The 22,624-nt window shown below is 54.9% G+C and overlaps 1 protein-coding gene across 1 annotated transcript in view; it reads right to left on the reverse strand.

Annotated features, from left to right (window-relative positions):
• Positions 1-1,300: 1,300 nt before the first annotated feature.
• Positions 1,301-22,624, reverse strand: part of PARP9 (poly(ADP-ribose) polymerase family member 9) — a 33,522-nt gene continuing 12,198 nt past the window's right edge. The window contains exons 4-8 of the mRNA XM_075318716.1: positions 20,044-20,116; positions 12,362-12,874; positions 11,592-11,734; positions 4,007-4,181; positions 1,301-2,666 (exon numbers count right to left, since the gene is read on the reverse strand). Of these exons, the coding sequence (XP_075174831.1) occupies positions 2,377-2,666; positions 4,007-4,181; positions 11,592-11,734; positions 12,362-12,874; positions 20,044-20,116 (1,194 nt within the window). The 3' untranslated portion in view covers positions 1,301-2,376. The remainder of the gene's footprint in view (positions 2,667-4,006; positions 4,182-11,591; positions 11,735-12,361; positions 12,875-20,043; positions 20,117-22,624) is intronic.

Genomic DNA, 22,624 nt, shown 5'->3' on the forward strand with positions numbered 1-22,624 from the left:
AGTAAAGGCCCCGTCACACGCATCGATATCGCTAGCGAGCGTACCCGCCCCCGTCGTTTGTACGTCACGGGCAAATCGCTGCCAGTACAATATCGTTTGGAGCAGTCACACTACTTGCCTGCCTAGCGACGTCGCTGTGGCTGGTGATCCGCCTGTTTCCTAAGGGGGGCGGTTCGTGCAGCGTCACAGCGGTGTCACTTAGTGGCCGCCCAATAGAAGCGAAGGGGCGGAGATGAGTGGCTGTAACACCCCGCCCACCTCCTTCCTTCCTCATTGCCGGCGGACGCAGGTAAGCTGTAGTTCGTCGTTCCCGGGGTGTCACATGTAGCGATGTGCGCTGCCACAGGAACGACAAACAGCCTGCGTCCTCAACAATCAACGATTTTTTGAAAATGAACGACGTGTCAACGATGGACAATAAGGTGAATATTTTCCATTGTTAACGGTCGTTCCTTGTTGTCACACTCAACGACGTCGCTAACGATGCCGGATGTGCATCACGGAATCTGTGACCCCGGCGATAAATTATTAGATGTGTAGTTGCGTGTGACTGGGCCTTTAGGCTATGTGCGCACTGAGCGTTTTTTGATGCTGCGTTTTTGGCCGCTAAAAATGCACCTGCGCAAAAAACACATGCGTTTTTACCGCGTTTAGGTGCGGTTTTTGCTGCGTTTTTGATCTGTGTTTTTCCAATGCGTTCCATGGGGGAAAACACAAAAACGCAGGAAAGAACTGACATGTCCATTTTTTTTTTTTTTAGCTCAAAGACGCAGCTGAAAAAATAAGTTGTGTGCGGACAGCAAAAATGAAAACTCATAGACTGTGCTGGGGAAGCAAAATCATGCAGTTTTGAGCCCAAAAACACACCCGAAAAAAGCGCAAAAACGCACTGTGCGCACATAGCCTAATCCAGCCGCCAGTGCTCGCTGCTGCCAGATCTCCAGAACCTTCTGGAACATATCTCTCTACAGCTCTTCCCAGGGGCTAAGGCCGTTCCTCAGGTAAGGCCACATCACAGCCCACGTGGCCAGCGACTGTCAAAGGACCTCAGTCTGTAAGGATTGGTTGGTTCTGAAAGTTAGCCGTCATGTCTGGTGAATAACAATGGTGGCCGGCAGAGCCGCCATCCTCCGACTGATGAAGAGGACGTTGCGTCCTGGAAACTTATTTCATGTGATTTTAATAGACACAATTCTTCAGAACACTGGCAGCGCCTGTATTTTCGCTGTGTACGGAGGAGGCGGCGGTGACCGCGCGGCACAAGACTGGAGTCCGGGCTGTGATTCTTTATAGAAGAGTCTTTATTTTTCAGAAATTTGCATTTTTTTTCTTTTTACAAAACCTTAAACCAAAGTGAAAATTGTCATTTGTCAAAAAAAACGGAGGTCAGTGTTACACAGTGCGACGTGGTGAAGCGGAAATACCCCGTCCTCTGCAGTATCCCGCGGCTCAATGACACGTGTGTTTCTGGGAACCGCTGCCATAGATAGCAAAGGATACTGGCGGGTGCACAGCCGCGCATAAACCATCCCGACAGCACCAGGATCAATGGGGAGAAGCTGCGTCCTTATACTAAGGAGCCGCAACCGCCCGATATACAGGCGAGGACCCCACATGCCACCCACAGTGAAACGTGCGTCCATCCTGCCGCCTTGGACGGCGGGGGAGGAGAGGGTGCTGCTCTCATCGTGACGCCTAGATCTGTGGCTTGGTGCGTCAGGGAGAGATTTGCACTCCGCCATATGGCCACAGTCCTGGTGCGTATTGCAGCTTTTTGGAGTTGGAAGCACAAAAAGTGAGCTCTCGTCCGCTCCCATCCCCCACTGTACATGGCGGCCATGTGGTTCCTGTGGCAGCCGGCGGTGGCAGCAGCAAGGGATGCACTTGGTCCCTGATTCCCAGCAGTGAGGCCGGCACTAGTTCTGCACTGATTTTTTCCATCTTTGGTCTATTGGCAGATTAGGAATGTGCATGTCTGAGTAAGGAGCAGGTCACACCGAGCGGCACGTGCACCGGCGTCTCCACCGCGACCAGGAGATGCAAGGAGCGCGGGACACTCAGATCCTCTCCCCTCGCTACGACTTCACTCCCACCCCAATATCCTCCCCTCCCCCAGATACGACTTTGTCTCCACCCCCGCTATCCTCACCCTCTCTCCGCCAATATCCCGTCCACTTTCCACCTCTACTGATCCTCACCCCTACCGATAAGAAAGCTATAATTACTGTAAAAAACAAAACTCTGATTAACCTGCTGTGCTCCGCCTGCGGCATCTACAGGGCGTAACGTGTGCATAGCCGTACTGAAGCGTAATGACCCACCAGAAAGGCACGGCGGTGGTGGGCGGCGGGGCACATTGTGGCCGCCCCCAGGACGCTACTTTTTTGATTTACAGGTGAATACAAACTGAGGATTTGCTCGGAAACGGTCAAATATGACAAAATTATCAGGGGGCTTCCCCCCATCTGTGAGGCTGTCGTACAGCTGCAGAGCGTCGGACCCCGCACAGGGCAGAGCCGGCTGATTCTTGGCATATTTCGTGGTGCTGCTGCTCACCACCTCTGCCTGGAGGATGAAGAGGAGCCCGTCCTTCTCCGGGACCACGAACCTCTGCTGGATGTTGGGCAAAGTCTTCTTAAAGTAAACTCCAGCCCTGTACTTTATATCTAGAAGAAAGCGAGAAGTCGTGATACGGGGAGGAGAGGAAAGGAGCAGATGTAACCGCTCAGAGGAGAGGAGCGGGCAACACATACAGGAGAGGAGAGGAGCGGGCAACACACAGGAGAGGAGCAGATGTCAACGCTGAGAGGAGAGGAGCGGGCAACACACAGGAGAGGAGAGGAGCATATGACCCCGCTGAGAGGAGCGGGCACCATACACAGGAGAGGAGCGGACACCACCACACACTGCACAGAGGAGAGGAGCAGACACCACCACACACTGCACAGAGGAGAGGAGCGGACACCACCACACACTGCACAGAGGAGAGGAGCAGACACCACCACACACTGCACAGAGGAGAGGAGCGGACACCACCACACACTGCACAGAGGAGAGGAGCGGACACCACCACACACTGCACAGAGGAGAGGAGCGGACACCACCACACACTGCACAGAGGAGAGGAGCGGACACCACCACACACTGCACAGAGGAGAGGAGCGGACACCACCACACACTGCACAGAGGAGAGGAGCGGACACCACCACACACTGCACAGAGGAGAGGAGCAGACACCACCACACACTGCACAGAGGAGAGGAGCGGACACCACCACACACTGCACAGAGGAGAGGAGCGGACACCACCACACACTGCACAGAGGAGAGGAGCGGACACCACCACACACTGCACAGAGGAGAGGAGCGGACACCACCACACACTGCACAGAGGAGAGGAGCAGACACCACCACACACTGCACAGAGGAGAGGAGCGGACACCACCACACACTGCACAGAGGAGAGGAGCGGACACCACCACACACTGCACAGAGGAGAGGAGCAGACACCACCACACACTGCACAGAGGAGAGGAGCGGACACCACCACACACTGCACAGAGGAGAGGAGCGGACACCACCACACACTGCACAGAGGAGAGGAGCAGACACCACCACACACTGCACAGAGGAGAGGGGCGGACACCACCACACACTGCACAGAGGAGAGGAGCGGACACCACCACACACTGCACAGAGGAGAGGAGCGGACACCACCACACACTGCACAGAGGAGAGGAGCGGGCAACACATACAGGAGAGGAGAGGAGCGGGCAACACACAGGAGAGGAGCGGGCAACACAGGAGAGCAGCAGATGTCAACGCTGAGAGGAGAGGAGCGGGCAACACAGAGGAGAGGAGCATATGACCCCGCTGAGAGGAGCGGGCACCATACACAGGAGAGGAGCGGGCACCACCACACACTGCACAGAGAAGAGGAGCAGTGGCGGTTTTCTGCAGGTGATGGGCAGTAGGTGCCACTGGATGGAGCAGACGCCTCTTCTCACCTTTGGACGTGGTGTACAGCCTGTGGCAGCCGCAATCACAGACCGTCCTGCAGAAGTGTCCGGGGAGCAGCTGGTACATCTGCTCACTGCTCGGCGGTTTCTTCTGCTGCTTCTTCAGCGCTTCCTTCTTGGACTGGAAGATCTCTGAAAGCAGCTTGTTCTGCACCTTCTCCATCTAGAAAAAGAGGAAAGTGCAGAGTCCGTGGGCTCAGACTGGTGGCTCCTGGTGCCATGTCAGTCGCCTGCTGCTTCCTCCCTCCCTGCAGAGGTGTCGGGGTGACCTGAGCCACAGCCAGAAACATGGCAATATTCCTGGGGGCAGGCATCGTTTATCTGACTGTTAAGAGGGGGGACCCGGCGCAGGCCTCGATCTCAGGAGTCCCGGGAGCAGGGCTCGATTTCGGGAGTCCCGGGAGCAGAGCTCGATTTCTGGAGTCCCGGGAGCAGGGCTCGATTTCGGGAGTCCCGGGAGCAGGGCTCGATTTCGGGAGTACCGGGAGCAGGGCTCGATTTCGGGAGTCCCGGGAGCAGGCCTCGATTTCGGGAGTCCCGGGAGCAGGCCTCGATTTCGGGAGTCCCGGGAGCAGGCCTCGATTTCGGGAGTCCCGGGAGCAGGCCTCGATTTCGGGAGTCCCGGGAGCAGGCCTCGATTTCGGGAGTCCCGGGAGCAGGCCTCGATCTCAGGAGTCCCGGGAGCAGGCCTCGAAGTCAGGAGTCCCGGGAGCAGGGCTCGATTTCGGGAGTCCCGGGAGCAGGCCTCGATCTCAGGAGTCCCGGGAGCAGGCCTTGAAGTCAGGAGTCCCGGGAGCAGGGCTCGATTTCGGGAGTCCCGGGAGCAGGCCTCGAAGTCAGGAGTCCCGGGAGCAGGGCTCGATCTCAGGAGTCCCGGGAGCAGGCCTCGATCTCAGGAGTCCCGGGAGCAGGCCTCGATCTCAGGAGTCCCGGGAGCAGGCCTCGATCTCAGGAGTCCCGGGAGCAGGCCTCGATCTCAGGAGTCCCGGGAGCAGGCCTCGATCTCAGGAGTCCCGGGAGAAGGCCTCGATCTCAGGAGTCCCGGGAGAAGGCCTCGATCTCAGGAGTCCCGGGAGAAGGCCTCGATCTCAGGAGTCCCGGGAGCAGGCCTCGATCTCAGGAGTCCCGGGAGCAGGCCTCGATCTCAGGAGTCCCGGGAGAAGGCCTCGATCTCAGGAGTCCCGGGAGAAGGCCTCGATTTCGGGAGTCCCGGGAGCAGGGCTCGATTTCTGGAATCTTGTTATCACTCCATTACCATGGAGTAAACACCGCGTATATTACATTCACAGAGCCCTGCTGTTAACCACTTAAATGCTGCTATCAATGTGGCAATGTTTTTTCTACTTACTTAGATGCGTGTAATTGGAGGTAAAGAAGGGAATTTTGTTACTTACCGTAAATTCCTTTTCTTCTAGCTCCTATTTGGAGACCCAGACGATTGGGTGTATAGCTACTGCCTCCGGAGGCCACACAAAGCATTACACTAAAAAGTGTAAGGCCCCTCCCCTTCTGGCTATACACCCCCAGTGGGATCACTGGCTCACCAGTTTTAGTGCAAAAGCAAGAAGGAGGAAAGCCAATAACTTGGTTAAACAAATTCACTCCGAGTAACATCGGAGAACTGAAAAACCGTTCAACATGAACAACATGTGTACCCGAAAAAACCCAAAAATCCCGAAGGACAACAGGGCGGGTGCTGGGTCTCCCAATAGGAGCTAGAAGAAAAGGAATTTACGGTAAGTAACAAAATTCCCTTCTTCGGCGCTCCATTGGGAGACCCAGACGATTGGGACGTCCAAAAGCTGTCCCTGGGTGGGTAAAGAAATACCTCATGTTAGAGCTGCGAAGACAGCCCTCCCCTACGGGGAGGCAACTGCCGCCTGCAGGACTCTTCTACCTAGGCTGGCGTCCGCCGAAGCATAGGTATGCACCTGATAATGTTTGGTGAAAGTGTGCAGACTCGACCAGGTAGCTGCCTGGCACACCTGTTGAGCCGTAGCCTGGTGTCGCAATGCCCAGGACGCACCCACGGCTCTGGTAGAATGGGCCTTCAGCCCTGATGGAACCGGAAGCCCAGCAGAACGGTAGGCTTCAAGAATTGGTTCTTTGATCCATCGAGCCAGGGTGGCTTTGGAAGCCTGCAACCCTTTGCGCTTACCAGCGACAAGGACAAAGAGTGCATCGGAGCGGCGCAGGGGCGCCGTGCGGGAAATGTAGATTCTGAGTGCTCTCACCAGATCTAACAAATGTAAATTCTTCTCATACCGATGAACTGCATGAGGACAAAAAGAAGGCAAAGAGATATCCTGATTAAGATGAAAAGAGGATACCACCTTCGGGAGAAACTCCTGAATGGGACGCAGCACTACCTTGTCCTGGTGGAAGACCAGGAAAGGAGCCTTGGATGACAGCGCTGCCAGCTCAGACACTCTCCGAAGAGATGTGATCGCTACCAGAAAAGCCACTTTCTGTGATAGTCTAGAAAGTGAAACCTCCCTCAGAGGCTCGAAGGGCGGCTTCTGGAGGGCAACTAGTACCCTGTTCAGATCCCATGGATCTAACGGCCGCTTGTACGGGGGTACAATATGACAAACCCCCTGCAGGAACGTGCGCACCTTAGGAAGTCGTGCTAGACGCTTTTGAAAAAAGACGGATAGCGCCGAGACTTGCCCTTTAAGGGAGCCGAGCGACAAACCTTTTTCTAACCCAGATTGCAGGAAAGAAAGAAAGGTAGGCAATGCAAAAGGCCAGGGAGACACTCCCTGAGCAGAGCACCAGGATAAGAATATCCTCCACGTTCTGTGGTAGATCTTAGCGGACGTGGGCTTCCTAGCCTGTCTCATGGTGGCAACGACCCCTTGGGATAATCCTGAAGACCCTAGGATCCAGGACTCAATGGCCACACAGTCAGGTTCAGGGCCGCAGAATTCCGATGGAAAAAACGGCCCTTGGGACAGTAAGTCTGGTCGGTCTGGTAGTGCCGACGGTTGGCCGACCGTGAGATGCCACAGATCCGGATACCACGCCCTCCTTGGCCAGTCTGGGGCGACGAGTATGACGCGGCTGCAGTCGGATCTGATCTTGCGTAGCACTCTGGGCAAGAGTGCCAGAGGTGGAAACACATAAGGGAGCCGGAACTGCGACCAATCTTGCACTAAGGCGTCTGCCGCCAGAGCTCTGTGATCGCGAGACCGTGCTATGAAGGTTGGGACCTTGTTGTTGTGCCTGGACGTCATTAGGTCGACGTCCGGCCTTCCCCAGCGGCTACAGATTTCCTGAAACACGTCCGGGTGAAGGGACCGTTCCCCTGCGTCCATGCCCTGGCGGCTGAGGAAGTCTGCTTCCCAGTTTTCTACGCCGGGGATGTGAACTGCGGATACGGTGGAGGCCGTGGCTTCCACCCACATCAGAATCCGCCGGACTTCCTGGAAGGCTTGCCGACTGCGTGTCTCTCCTTGGTGATTGATGTATGCCACCGTTGTGGAGTTGTCCGACTGAATTCGGATCTGCTTTCCTTCCAGCCACTGCTGGAAGGCTAGTAGGGCAAGATACACTGCTCTGATTTCCAGAACATGGATCTGAAGGGTGGACTCCTGCTGAGTCCACGTACCCTGAGCCCTGTGGTGGAGAAAAACTGCTCCCCACCCTGACCGACTCGCGTCTGTCGTGACTACCGCCCAAGACGGTGGTAGGAAGGATCTTCCCTGTGATAATGAGGTGGGAAGAAGCCACCATTGCAGAGAGTCCTTCTGTGAAAAGGATACTTTCCTGTTCAGGGATGTTGACTTCCCGTCCCATTGGCGGAGAATGTCCCAATAAAGAGGACGCAGATGAAACTGCGCAAACGGAACCGCCTCCATTGCCGCCACCATCTTCCCGAGGAAGTGCATGAGGCGTCTTAAGGAGTGCGACTGACCTTGACGGAGAGTGTGCACCCCAGTCTGTAGTGACCGCTGCTTGTCCAGCGGAAGCTTCACTAGCGCTGAGAGGGTATGAAACTCCATGCCAAGATACGTTAGTGATTGGGTCGGTGACAGGTTTGACTTTGAGAAGTCGATGATCCACCCGAACGTCTGGAGAGTCTCCAGCGCAACATTCAGGCTGAGTTGGCATGCCTCTTGAGAGGGTGCCTTGACAAGTAGATCGTCCAAGTAAGGGATCACAGAGTGTCCCTGTGAGTGCAAGACTGCTACCACTGCCGCCATGACCTTGGTGAACACCCGTGGGGCTGTCGCCAGACCGAATGGCAGAGCTACGAACTGAAGATGTTCGTCTCCCATCACGAGACGTAGAAAACATTGGTGCTCTGTAGCAATCGGCACGTGGAGATAAGCATCTTTGATGTCTATTGATGCTAGGAAATATCCTTGAGACATTGAGGCAATGACGGAGCGGAGGGTTTCATCCGGAACCGCCTGGCCTCCACGTGCTTGTTGAGCAGTTTTAGGTCCAGAACGGAACGGAAAGAGCCATCCTTTTTTGGCACCACAACCAGATTGGAGGAAAACCGTGTCTTGTTCCTGAAGAGGAACAGGGATTACCACTCCTTCTGCTTGCAGAAGAGCATCGGCTCGGTGGGGAGGTGGGGACGTTCTGAAGAATCGAGTCGGAGGACGAGAACAGAACTCTGTCCTGTGCACGTGGGCACAATGTCCCTCACCCACCGGTCTGTGACCTGTGGCAGCCAAATGTCGCCAAAGGCGAGCGAGTCTGCTATCAACCGCGGATGCGGAGAGATGAGAGAGCTGAGAGTCATGAGGAGACCGCCGTGGTAGCGGTTCCTCCGGCTGCCTTCCTTGGGCGTGATTGAGCCCCCGGAAACTGAGCCCCTCTGAGGCTTTTCAGCTCTTTTGGACGAGGACAATTGGGACCTGCCCGAGCTTGGGAAGGACCGAAACCTCGACTGTCCTTCCAGGACAGCATTAATAGGGTAAGTCGCAATGCAGACATTGCGAGGTTACGGACGCCCCTGCGGCACAAATGAACATATGCTCAAGACCAGCTGAGAACAGCTGAAAAGCTTAGGGTGCCCATACGGCTGTAAATGCCGGGGCAACCGACACGCCGATAGCCTCATAGACAGATTTCAACCAGAGTCCATCTGTCTGGCATCTTTAAGTGTAGTCCCTCCACTGCAACTATAGCTCTAGCCGCAAGCCTGGAGATTGGAGAATCCACCTTTGGACCCTGGGTCCCGCGCTTGACCACGTCAGGGGGAAAAGGATAACGTGTATCCTTAATACGTTTGGAGAGAACGCTTATCTGGTAAGCGTGGTGTTCCTGGACTGCTTCTCTGAAGTCAGCGTGGCCAGAAAAATACTCAATATACGTTTGAGCTACTGAAATGGGACTTCTCCTGCTGTGAAGCTGACTCCTCCGCTGGGGGAGCTGAGGGAGAAAGATCCAACATTCCATTGATGGACGCTATAGGATCATTCCTTATGGCGTCACCATCCGGTGTATCCGGATTGAGAGCGTTGTCAGGATCAAAGACCTGATGAGCTACGTCTGCCTCATCATACAGAGAGCCTCCTGGGACCCCCCCCCGGAGCACCGATTTTATTCCCACAAGCATAAATACACATGAACACTTCAGTACATGCAATACAAGCAGCATAGAAAGCCTGTGCCTTAGCACCCCTGCTTTCCTGCTGCTGATGTGTCGCCATCTAAGAGGGCATATAGCCAAAAATAGCGACCTATGCAGTGTAAGCATAAAAATACAAATGGACAACTGCGGTATTTAGTGGGGTCAGCACTTCAGGTGCCGCTTACCGCCCGCCTATAAGCGGGTGAGTGGTCGCCCTAGTCCTGTGCCTGGTTGCCCAGAGTCCGATCTCTCAGCTCGGGCTGCAGGAATGGCTGCCGGCGTCCTTCTCCAGCTCGTGTGAGTAGGGGCGGGCCGTGGGCGTGCCCCCAAGTCAGAGCGGGAAACCGGCGTCCCACAGTGTCCAGTGAGAGGGCTGGAGCATGTAAATAAGGCTCCAGCCCTCGGCGCTGCTGATTGTACAGCGTCTCTCCCCTACCCTGATTGACAGGGTGGGGGCGGGAACGAAGCGGAGCTAGGCCGCAAAAGCCGGGGACTGGATTTATAAGCGCCGCCGCCGTAAAAGCGCGGTCGGCGCTAAGTCCCCGGCGCACTACAAGTCCCAGCCGCGCCGCCGCTCCCGGAGCGTCCGGCGCGGTAGTTCCCCATACATAAAGTCACTCAGCTAGGCTGCAGTGACTGTAACCCTTTACTGTCCCCAGCGCACTAGCACACCCAGCAAGTCTGGAGTGTGCTGTGCCTGTGTGTACGGGGACACAGAGTACCTGAATGGTGCAGGGCCATGTCCCTGAACGGTACCCAGCTCCGTATCCAGCAGGTTCAATGGGTCTGTGGATGGAGCCCGGCCTCAGGGCTTTGGGGCCGGTAAGATCCCACTTCCTCAGAGCCCCTCAGGGGGATGTGGAAGGAAAACAGCATGTGGGCTCCAGCCGCCGTACCAGCAATAGGTACCTCAACCTTACAAACCACAAGCGGGGTGAGAAGGGAGCATGCTGGGGGCCCTATATGGGCCCTCTTTTCTTCCATCCGATATAGTCAGCAGCTACTGCTGACTAAACAGTGGAGCTATGCGTAGATGTCTGACCTCCTTCGCACAAAGCAGAAAACTGGTGAGCCAGTGATCCCACTGGGGGTGTATAGCCAGAAGGGGAGGGGCCTTACACTTTTTAGTGTAATGCTTTGTGTGGCCTCCGGAGGCAGTAGCTATACACCCAATCGTCTGGGTCTCCCAATGGAGCGCCGAAGAAATCATTTTTGCAGTTGGGTTACATTAACCATCTTGCGCGGTTTGTCCCCTATGGCCGCTGTAGTACGCGGACTGTCACTGGCACCAGAATGAGGTCCTGGGGCCGCCACATTGTCTTTCTTCTAACAGATGTGTAGGGGACATGATTTGTGGCCCTCATTATACAGGGACGTCAGGTCACGGCGGATCTCCTCATAGTCTGCACAGATCTCCGGTCCATACAGCGGCTGAGACACCTCATGAGAAAACTATTGGAGACTGATGGCGGCTCTGGCCACATCTCCTTCACCAGCAGCCACCGAACAGACCGGCGACCGACGCAGACTGAGGAACACAGGAACGCCTACACTCCTGGCTACTCGCTGGAAACAAACACCTGGTCCTGGTCGCTCACTCGTAACGTCTGGCTGCTCAACTGTTACATTCGCCTACCGCTGTCCGGGATAGTCAGCCCACCGCTGGCCGCTCACAGGGATTATCCGCTCGCCCCTGGCAACTCGCCGGGATAGTCAGTCTACCTCTGGCTGCTCACCAGGATTGTCTGCTTGCCGGGATAGTCAGCTTGCCCCTGGCCACTCGCTGGGAAAGTCAGCTTGCCCCTGGCCACTCGCCGGGATAGTCCGCTTGCCCCTGGCCACTCGCCGGGATAGTCAGCTTGCCCCTGGCCACTCGCCGGGATTATCCGCTCGTCGGGTGGATTTTCTGTGGCCTTGGTGCAGCCACCACCATGTATACAATGTGCCTCCATATCTGCCCCACATGACATATAGAGCGGTCACCTTCACAAGCACCAGACCCGCTTTCTCAAACTCCTTCCTCCGTTCTTTGAACTCCTGACTCTGTGGATCGACCTCCGCAGTCTGTGACAGCCGCCCCCCAGGGGTCAAAGGAGTCTGGAGGTTTCCTGAAGACTGAAGTAAACCTGGAGGAAAAGTCACTGGAAATATCAATATACATGAGCCCCTTAGAGTGCCGCCATCACAGATGAGCCCCGCAGAGTGCCGCCATCACAGCTGAGCCCCGCAGAGTGTGGTATCATTTCTCCTATTCTGCAGTATATGACGAAGGAGGACGATGGGCTTTTTTGTGGCGGTGGAGTACACTATGTGTGTGACGGAGTACAGTGCTTGTTTGTGGTGTTGGAGTACAGGGTGTATGGGGGTGGAGTAGTGTGTGATGGTGGTGTACAGTGCGCATGTAGCAGTGAAGTAAAGTGCGTGGGCGGTGGAGTACAGTGCGCAAATGTCGGTGGAGTACAGTGCGTGCATGGCGGAGGAGTATAGTGTGTGTGGTGGAGTAAAGTGTGTAGCGGTGGAGTACAGTATGTGCATATGGCGGTAGAGTACAGAGCGTGTGGCAGAGAAGTACAGTGCATGTGTGGCAGTGGAGTACAGTGTGTAGCGGTGGAGTCTGATGTGAGCGTATGACGGTATTGCTCTGCCAGGCGTAGGCTCATCTTACAGACCTCCCCTCCCCCTCTGTACGGTCCTTACTGTGAGCCCCTCATACTCGGCACAGTACCCCATACACCACACCGGACCTCACTCACTTTGTCTCCGGAGGCGGAACATCTGGTCGCTCTCCCGTGCGGTGACATTCTTCCCGTCGATCATGTGGCCGGGCGGCGCTCTCAGGGTGACGCTCCGTTGGGACACCATGGCTTTCTCCACCTCCCAGTTGGCCTCTGCGGAGTACGGCTGGTTATTATAGAACCAGATGACGGTGGCCGCCAGCAGCTCCTCCGCCAGTGACTGCGCCATCTTATCCTGGACATCCAGAAGGAGGCGCTCTGCCTGTAGAGCCACCATCACCCTGTCCGGGCAAGGACCGAGGATCCTCAGGGTGGCCTCCCCGTCCTTCACTTCTTCCTCTATCTCCACACTTGGAGGACACAAAGATAAAACGTCCAATTCTTCACTTCCGCAGAGAAAAAGATGGTTATTCTGTATGAGCAGAGGAGTGGCCATCATAAGACCCTCGAACCAGGACGCAGCCTCCACCACGACCTCCTCGCAAGCTCCTGCCACTCGCACATACATCTCATCAACTGACGACTCTGGCCCTGCAAAACAGGAGGGCGAGAGGGGGTCACATATCCGGACAGAACTGACCCTGACGGGCGAGAGGGGGTCACGAATCCAGACAGCACTGACCCTGACGGGGTCCCATATCCGGACAACATTGACCCTGAGGGGTGAGAGGGGGGGTCAGGATCCATACAGCACTGACCCTAAAGAGAGAGAGAGGGGGGCTCTTGTATCCGGACAGCACTGACCCTGAGGGGCAAGAGGGGGTCACATATCCAGACAGAACTGACCCTGAGGGGCGAGAGGAGGTCACGAATCCAGACAGCACTGACCCTGACGAGGTCCCATATCCGGACAACATTGACCCTGAGGGGTGAGAGGGGGGGGTCAGGATCCATACAGCACTGACCCTGTAGAGAGAGAGAGGGGGCTCTTGTATCCGGACAGCACTGACCCTGAGGGGCGAGAGGGGGTCACATATCCGGACAGCACTGACCCTGACGGGGTCCCATATCCGGACAACACTGACCCTGAGGGGTCAGGACCATACAGCACTGACCCTGAAGAGAGAGAGGGGGGCTCTTGTATCCGGACAGCACTGACCCTGAGGGATGAGAGAGGGTCAATTTTCCGGTCAACACTGACCCTGAGGGCAGAGAGGGGGTCACGTAGCCAGGGACCTTTAAACAGACCTTCAAAGACGTATACTGTCCCTCATTCTAGGGGTCCTTAGGCTATCCCTAACCTCTGTGTTACCCCTAATGGTGGCGATGCCTGAGTTCCGTGCTTGGCTATACGCCTGTCCAGATCTATCTGTCACACATCCCCCCACCTTGGATATTAGACTGGAGGTGGAGGTAAGGGAAGAGAGATTCCCAGTGCAACAATTTTTTTTTTTTACAGAGACCTGTGAAAAACTATGGATTTTAAATACCGGTACCACCAGACAAAAAGCCACAGGAAGAACGAAAGTAGTAATTTTATGCAGACCAATAAACGGGGATCCTAACTTCAATGAAGGCTTCTTATGCGTAGTGATTTTTTGTAGATAACCTCACCAGGTCACCCACACACAGGTCCGGACCAGACACACGTCTCCAGTCACCCACACACAGGTCCGGACCAGACACACGTCTCCAGTCACCCACACACAGGTCCGGACCAGGCACACATCTACAGACACCCACACACAGGTCCGGACCAGACACACGTCTCCAGTCACCCACACACAGGTCCGGACCAGGCACAGGTCTACAGTCAGCCACACACAGGTCCGGACCAGACACACGTCTCCAGTCAGCCACACACAGGTCCGGACCAGGCACACGTCTACAGTCACCCACACACAGGTCCGGACCAGGCACAGGTCTACAGTCACCCACACACAGGTCCGGACCAGACACACGTCTCCAGTCACCCACACACAGGTCCGGACCAGGCACAGGTCTACAGTCAGCCACACACAGGTCCGGACCAGACACACGTCTCCAGTCAGCCACACACAGGTCCGGACCAGGCACACGTCTACAGTCACCCACACACAGGTCCGGACCAGACACACGTCTACAGTCACCCACACACAGGTCCGGACCAGACACACGTCTACAGTCACCCACACACAGGTCCGGACCAGGCACAGGTCTACAGTCAGCCACACACAGGTCCGGACCAGGCACACGTCTACAGTCACCCACACACAGGTCCGGACCAGGCACACGTCTAGTCACCCACACACAGGTCCGGACCAGACACACGTCTACAGTCACCCACACACAGGTCCGGACCAGGCACACGTCTACAGTCACCCACACACAGGTCCGGACCAGGCACACATCTACAGTCACCCACACACAGGTCCGGACAAGGCACACGTCTACAGTCACCCACACACAGGTCCGGACCAGGCACACGTCTACAGTCACCCACACACAGGTCCAGACCAGGCACACGTCTACAGTCACCCACACACAGGTCCGGACCAGGCACACGTCTCCAGTCACCCACACACAGGTCCGGACCAGACACACGTCTACAGTCACCCACACACAGGTCCGGACCAGGCACACGTCTACAGTCACCCACACACAGGTCCGGACCAGGCACACGTCTACAGTCACCCACACACAGGTCCGGACCAGGCACACGTCTACAGTCACCCACACACAGGTCCGGACCAGGCACACGTCTACAGTCACCCACACACAGGTCCGGACCAGGCACACGTCTACAGTCACCCACACACAGGTCCGGACCAGGCACACGTCTACAGTCACCCACACACAGGTCCGGACCAGGCACACGTCTACAGTCACCCACACACAGGTCCGGACCAGGCACACGTCTACAGTCACCCACACACAGGTCCGGACCAGGCACACGTCTACAGTCACCCACACACAGGTCCGGACCAGGCACACGTCTACAGTCACCCACACACAGGTCCGGACCAGGCACACGTCTATAGTCACCCACATACAGGTCCGGACCAGACACACGTCTACAGTCACCCACACACAGGTCCGGCCGGACCAGGCACACGTCTCCAGTCACCCACACACAGGTGCGGACCAGGCACACGTCTACAGTCACCCACACACAGGTCCGGACCAGACACACGTCTACAGTCACCCACACACAGGTCCGGACCAGACACACGTCTACAGTCACCCACACACAGGTCCGGACCAGGCACACGTCTACAGTCACCCACACACAGGTCCGGACCAGGCACACGTCTACAGTCACCCACACACAGGTCCGGACCAGGCACACGTCTACAGTCACCCACACACAGGTCCGGACCAGGCACACGTCTACAGTCACCCACACACAGGTCCGGACCTGGCACACGTCTACAGTCACCCACACACAGGTCCGGACCAGGCACACGTCTACAGTCACCCACACACAGGTCCGGACCAGGCACACGTCTACAGTCACCCACACACAGGTCCGGACCAGGCACACGTCTAGTCACCCACACACAGGTCCGGACCAGGCACACGTCTACAGTCACCCACACACAGGTCCGGACCAGGCACACGTCTACAGTCACCCACACACAGGTCCGGACCAGGCACACGTCTACAGTCACCCACACACAGGTCCGGACCAGGCACACGTCTAGTCACCCACACACAGGTCCGGACCAGACACACGTCTCCAGTCACCCACACACAGGTCCGGACCAGGCACACGTCTACAGTCACCCACACACAGGTCCGGACCAGGCACACGTCTACAGTCACCCACACACAGGTCCGGACCAGGCACACGTCTACAGTCACCCACACACAGGTCCGGACCAGGCACACGTCTACAGTCACCCACACACAGGTCCGGACCAGGCACACATCTACAGTCACCCACACACCGGTCCGGACAAGGCACACGTCTACAGTCACCCATACACAGGTCCGGCCGGACCAGGCACACGTCTACAGTCAGCCACACACAGGTCCGGACCAGGCACACGTCTCCAGTCACCCACACACAGGTCCGGACCAGACACACGTCTACAGTCACCCACACACAGGTCCGGACCAGGCACACGTCTACAGTCACCACACACAGGTCCGGACCAGGCACACGTCTACAGTCACCTCACCCACACACAGGTGTGGACCAGGCACACGTCTACAGTCACCCACACACAAGTCCGGACCAGACACACGTCTACAGTCACCCACACACAGGTCCGGACCAGGCACACGTCTACAGTCACCCACACACAGGTCCGGACCAGGCACACGTCTACAGTCACCCACACACAGGTCCGGACCAGGCACACGTCTACAGTCACCTCACCCACACACAGGTGTGGACCAGGCACACGTCTACAGTCACCCACACACAAGTCCGGACCAGGCACACATCTACAGTCACCCACACACAGGTCCGGACCAGACACACGTCTACAGTCACCCACACACAGGTCCGGACCAGGCACACGTCTACAGTCACCCACACACAGGTCCGGACCAGGCACACGTCTACAGTCACCCACACACAGGTTCGGACCAGGCACACGTCTACAGTCACCCACACACAGGTCCGGACCAGGCACACGTCTACAGTCACCCACACACAGGTCCGGACCAGGCACACGTCTAGTCACCCACACACAGGTCCGGACCAGACACACGTCTACAGTCACCCACACACAGGTCCGGACCAGGCACACGTCTACAGTCACCCACACACAGGTCCGGACCAGGCACACGTCTCCAGTCACCCACACACAGGTCCGGACCAGACACACGTCTACAGTCACCACACACAGGTCCGGACCAGGCACACGTCTACAGTCACCTCACCCACACACAGGTGTGGACCAGGCACACGTCTACAGTCACCCACACACAAGTCCGGACCAGACACACGTCTACAGTCACCCACACACAGGTCCGGACCAGGCACACGTCTACAGTCACCCACACACAGGTCCGGACCAGGCACACGTCTACAGTCACCCACACACAGGTCCGGACCAGGCACACGTCTACAGTCACCCACACACCGGTCCGGACAAGGCACACGTCTACAGTCACCCATACACAGGTCCGGCCGGACCAGGCACACGTCTACAGTCAGCCACACACAGGTCCGGACCAGACACACGTCTACAGTCACCCACACACAGGTCCGGACCAGGCACACGTCTACAGTCACCCACACACAGGTCCGGACCAGGCACACGTCTACAGTCAGCCACACACAGGTCCGGACCAGGCACACGTCTAGTCACCCACACACAGGTCCGGACCAGACACACGTCTACAGTCACCCACACACAGGTCCGGACCAGGCACACGTCTACAGTCACCACACACAGGTCCGGACCAGGCACACGTCTACAGTCACCTCACCCACACACAGGTGTGGACCAGGCACACGTCTACAGTCACCCACACACAAGTCCGGACCAGACACACGTCTACAGTCACCCACACACAGGTCCGGACCAGGCACACGTCTAGTCACCCACACACAGGTCCGGACCAGGCACACGTCTACAGTCACCCACACACAGGTCCGGACCAGGCACACGTCTACAGTCACCCACACACCGGTCCGGACAAGGCACACGTCTACAGTCACCCATACACAGGTCCGGCCGGACCAGACACACGTCTACAGTCACCCACACACAGGTCCGGACCAGACACACGTCTACAGTCACCCACACACAGGTCCGGACCAGGCACACGTCTACAGTCACCACACACAGGTCCGGACCAGGCACACGTCTACAGTCACCTCACCCACACACAGGTGTGGACCAGGCACACGTCTACAGTCACCCACACACAAGTCCGGACCAGACACACGTCTCCAGTCAGCCACACACAGGTCCGGACCAGGCACACGTCTAGTCACCCACACACAGGTCCGGACCAGACACACGTCTACAGTCACCCACACACAGGTCCGGACCAGGCACACGTCTACAGTCACCACACACAGGTCCGGACCAGGCACACGTCTACAGTCACCTCACCCACACACAGGTGTGGACCAGGCACACGTCTACAGTCACCCACACACAGGTCCGGACCAGACACACGGCTCCAGTCACCCACAAACAGGTCTGGACCAGACACACGTCTACAGTCACCCACACACAGGTCCGGACCAGACACACGTCTACAGTCACCCACACACAGGTCCGGACCAGACACACGTCTACAGTCACCCACACACAGGTCCGGACCAGACCCACGTCTACAGTCACCACACACAGGTCCAGACCAGGCACACGTCTACAGTCACCCACACACAGGTCCGGACCAGACACAAGTCTACAGTCAGCCACATACTTATACTTCGAGCCCACGTCACGCAAATGCTGCTGAACCTTCTCCCATGCAGACGATAATGATGAGACAAAATGGTCCTGCCCAGGTACCACTCATGAGTGCCCCTCCTGAAATGTACAGAACTGGGAATGATGATCATAGACACAAAAAAATGGTGAGACCCCAAAGATTCAAGGCAGCAATTATTGATGGCAAATTCGGTGAGAGGAAGTAACGAGGACCGCTCCTGATTACCTGGTAGAAAACAGCGAAAACACTGCTCCAAATTCTGATTCACCCGTTCTGTTTGTCCATTAGACTGAGGGTGGAACGCCGACGAGTGAGACGTGCGTAATGACGGTAAGAAGATAAAATGTGTCGTCATAGGAAACCAACCCAGCACCACCAAACTGACCGTATCACGCCGAGGAGGGAAGATCTGGAGTAAAGTCCATGGAGATGTCCGTGCAAGGAGGGTGCACGGAACGGATCATAGACTCGGCTAAAGAGGATTTGTCTGGATCATCATAGATGAGACCGAGTGCAGAGAAAAACCCGTCCACCGACAAAATACAGGAGACTCAGGGGGCAAGGAAAAGCCCCCCTTAATTCAACCACCTGAAGATACATGGTCTGCAATTGTCTCCATAATGCAGCAACCGGTTCCATACAAAAGTGTAACATAAATGTATCTACGCGAGCGCAGCTGCTATTTTTGATCATGTCTGCTAGGCTCAGTTTGCACCAGTTCAGACTATAAGATTAGGAAGTGCCGGCAATTCTTGTATTTCATACAGAAATGTATTGAAAGTGAGGCCCGCAGGATGGCGAGGAACAGGGCTCCTGTGCTGTCCCTCAAACTAGAGAACCCTAGACTATCCCTAACCTTCAGATTACCCCTGAAGGTGGAGATGCTGGAGTCCACTGATTTACTATTCTCCTGACCAGAAGTAAACTGTACACCTCCTTTCCCGGGAAAGAAGGGGCAGGACTGTGATGATAACACAGATTAAGACAGACAGGGAAAAACCAAAACTCAGATATTGCAAACTCACAAAACAAAGAGTAGTAGGCGAAGGAGAAAAGCAAGAGAAGGAAGGCAGCAACAAAAAGACAACAATGGATAACACCACAACCACACACAGCAATAATACACAACAACCACCAGTAAGTCTGGATCACGACACCTCACCAGACCAGTATAGAGAGGCTATAGCTGGCATTAATGAAATAGCCCAGCCAGCATATATAGGAGGGGAGTGAACGTGATTGGCTCCCCCACACCTTGTGATCACAGAGCCAAACAAGCAGCCCAGGTAGTTAGCCTGTAATGATGGCGTCTCCCGGGCCCCGTCCATCCTTCCTTGGGACAGTTACTGTTTTGCTGCACTCCATCACAGTCTCACCTCTCTCTCTCTGGGGATCGTCCATTTTCTTATCATTCCTGTTTCCGGACGCTTTGAGTTTATCTTGAAAAGCCTTTTGGGGAGAAGGCAAAAAAAATATAAAGATAATAATTGTGTTCCACAAAATGCAAAACTCTGCTAGTATTAGAGCACTCTGAGCGCTGCTCTGGAGCATTACAGGTGAATTCTCCTAGATCTGTGCTCAGAAGTGTGACAACAGGGAAAATAGGGGAAGATATCTGCAGCAGATAAATCCATTGTCCATGAGAATGATGCATGCTGGGAAATATCCTATCTGCCTCTCTACACTCTCCTATATACAGAGCACGCTCTCTACACTCTCCTATATACAAAGCACGCTCTCTACACTCTCCTATATACAGAGCACGCTCTCTACACTCTCCTATATACAGAGCACGCTCTCTACACTCTCCTATATACAGAGCACGCTCTCTACACTCTCCTATATACAGAGCACGCTCTCTACACTCTCCTATATACAGAGCACGCTCTCTACACTATACTATATACAGAGCACGCTCTCTACACTCTCCTATATACAGAGCACGCTCTCTACACTATACTATATACAGAGCACGCTCTCTACACTATACTATATACAGAGTACGCTCTCTACACTATACTATATACAGAGTACGCTCTCTACACTATACTATATACAGAGCACGCTCTCTACACTCTCCTATATACAGAGCACGCTCTCTACACTCTCCTATATACAGAGCACGCTCTCTACACTCTCCTATATACAGAGCACGCTCTCTACACTACACTATACTATATACAGAGCACGCGCTCTACACTATACTATATACAGAGTACGCTCTCTACACTCTCCTATATACAGAGCACGCTCTCTACACTCTCCTATATACAGAGCGCGCTCTCTACACTATACTATATACAGAGCGCGCTCTCTACACTATACTATATACAGAGCGCGCTCTCTACACTATACTATATACAGAGCGCGCTCTCTACACTATACTATATACAGAGCGCGCTCTCTACACTATACTATATACAGAGCGCGCTCTCTACATTCTCCTATATACAGAGCACGCTCTCTACACTCTCCTATATACAGAGCACGCTCTCTACACTCTCCTATATACAGAGCACGCTCTCTACACTCTCCTATATACAGAGCATGCTCTCTACACTCTCCTATATACAGAGCACGCTCTCTACACTCTCCTATATACAGAGCACGCTCTCTACACTCTCCTATATACAGAGCACGCTCTCTACTCTCCTATATACAGAGCACGCTCTCTACACTCTCCTATATACAGAGCACGCTCTCTACACTCTCCTATATACAGAGCACGCTCTCTACACTCTCCTATATACAGAGCACGCTCTCTACACTCTCCTATATACAGAGCACGCTCTCTACACTCTCCTATATACAGAGCACGCTCTCTACACTCTGCTATATACAGAGCACGCTCTCTACACTCTGCTATATACAGAGCACGCTCTCTACACTCTGCTATATACAGAGCACGCTCTCTACACTCTGCTATATACAGAGCACGCTCTCTACACTCTCCTATATACAGAGCACGCTCTCTACACTCTCCTATATACAGAGCACGCTCTCTACACTCTCCTATATACAGAGCACGCTCTCTACACTCTCCTATATACAGAGCACGCTCTCTACACTATACTATATACAGAGCACGCTCTCTACACTATACTATATACAGAGCACGCTCTCTACACTATACTATATACAGAGCACGCTCTCTACACTATACTATATACAGAGCACGCTCTCTACACTCTCCTATATACAGAGCACGCTCTCTACACTCTCCTATATACAGAGCACGCTCTCTACACTCTCCTATATACAGAGCACGCTCTCTACACTCTCCTATATACAGAGCACGCTCTCTACACTCTCCTATATACACAGCACGCTCTCTACACTCCTATATACAGAGCACGCTCTCTACACTCCTATATACAGAGCACGCTCTCTACACTCTCCTATATACAGAGCACGCTCTCTACACTCTCCTATATACAGAGCACGCTCTCCACACTCTCCTATATACAGAGCACGCTCTCTACACTCTCCTATATACAGAGCACGCTCTCTACACTCTCCTATATACAGAGCACGCTCTCTACACTCTCCTATATACAGAGCACGCTCTCTACACTCTCCTATATACAGAGCACGCTCTCTACACTCTCCTATATACAGAGCACGCTCTCTACACTCTCCTATATACAGAGCATGAGCTCTACACTCTCCTATATACAGAGCACGCTCTCTACACTCTCCTATATACAGAGCACGCTCTCTACACTCTCCTATATACAGAGCACGCTCTCTACACTCTCCTATATACAGAGCACGCTCTCTACACTATACTATATACAGATCACGCTGTCTACACTCTCCTATATACAGAGCATGAGCTCTACACTCTCCTATATACAGAGCACGCTCTCTACACTCTATATACAGAGCACGCGCTCTACACTGTATATACAGAGCACGTGCTCTACACTGTATATACAGAGCACGCTCTCTACACTA

Source organism: Anomaloglossus baeobatrachus, chromosome 7 (assembly GCF_048569485.1).
Source record: "Anomaloglossus baeobatrachus isolate aAnoBae1 chromosome 7, aAnoBae1.hap1, whole genome shotgun sequence".
Taxonomy (NCBI): Eukaryota; Metazoa; Chordata; class Amphibia; order Anura; family Aromobatidae; genus Anomaloglossus; species Anomaloglossus baeobatrachus.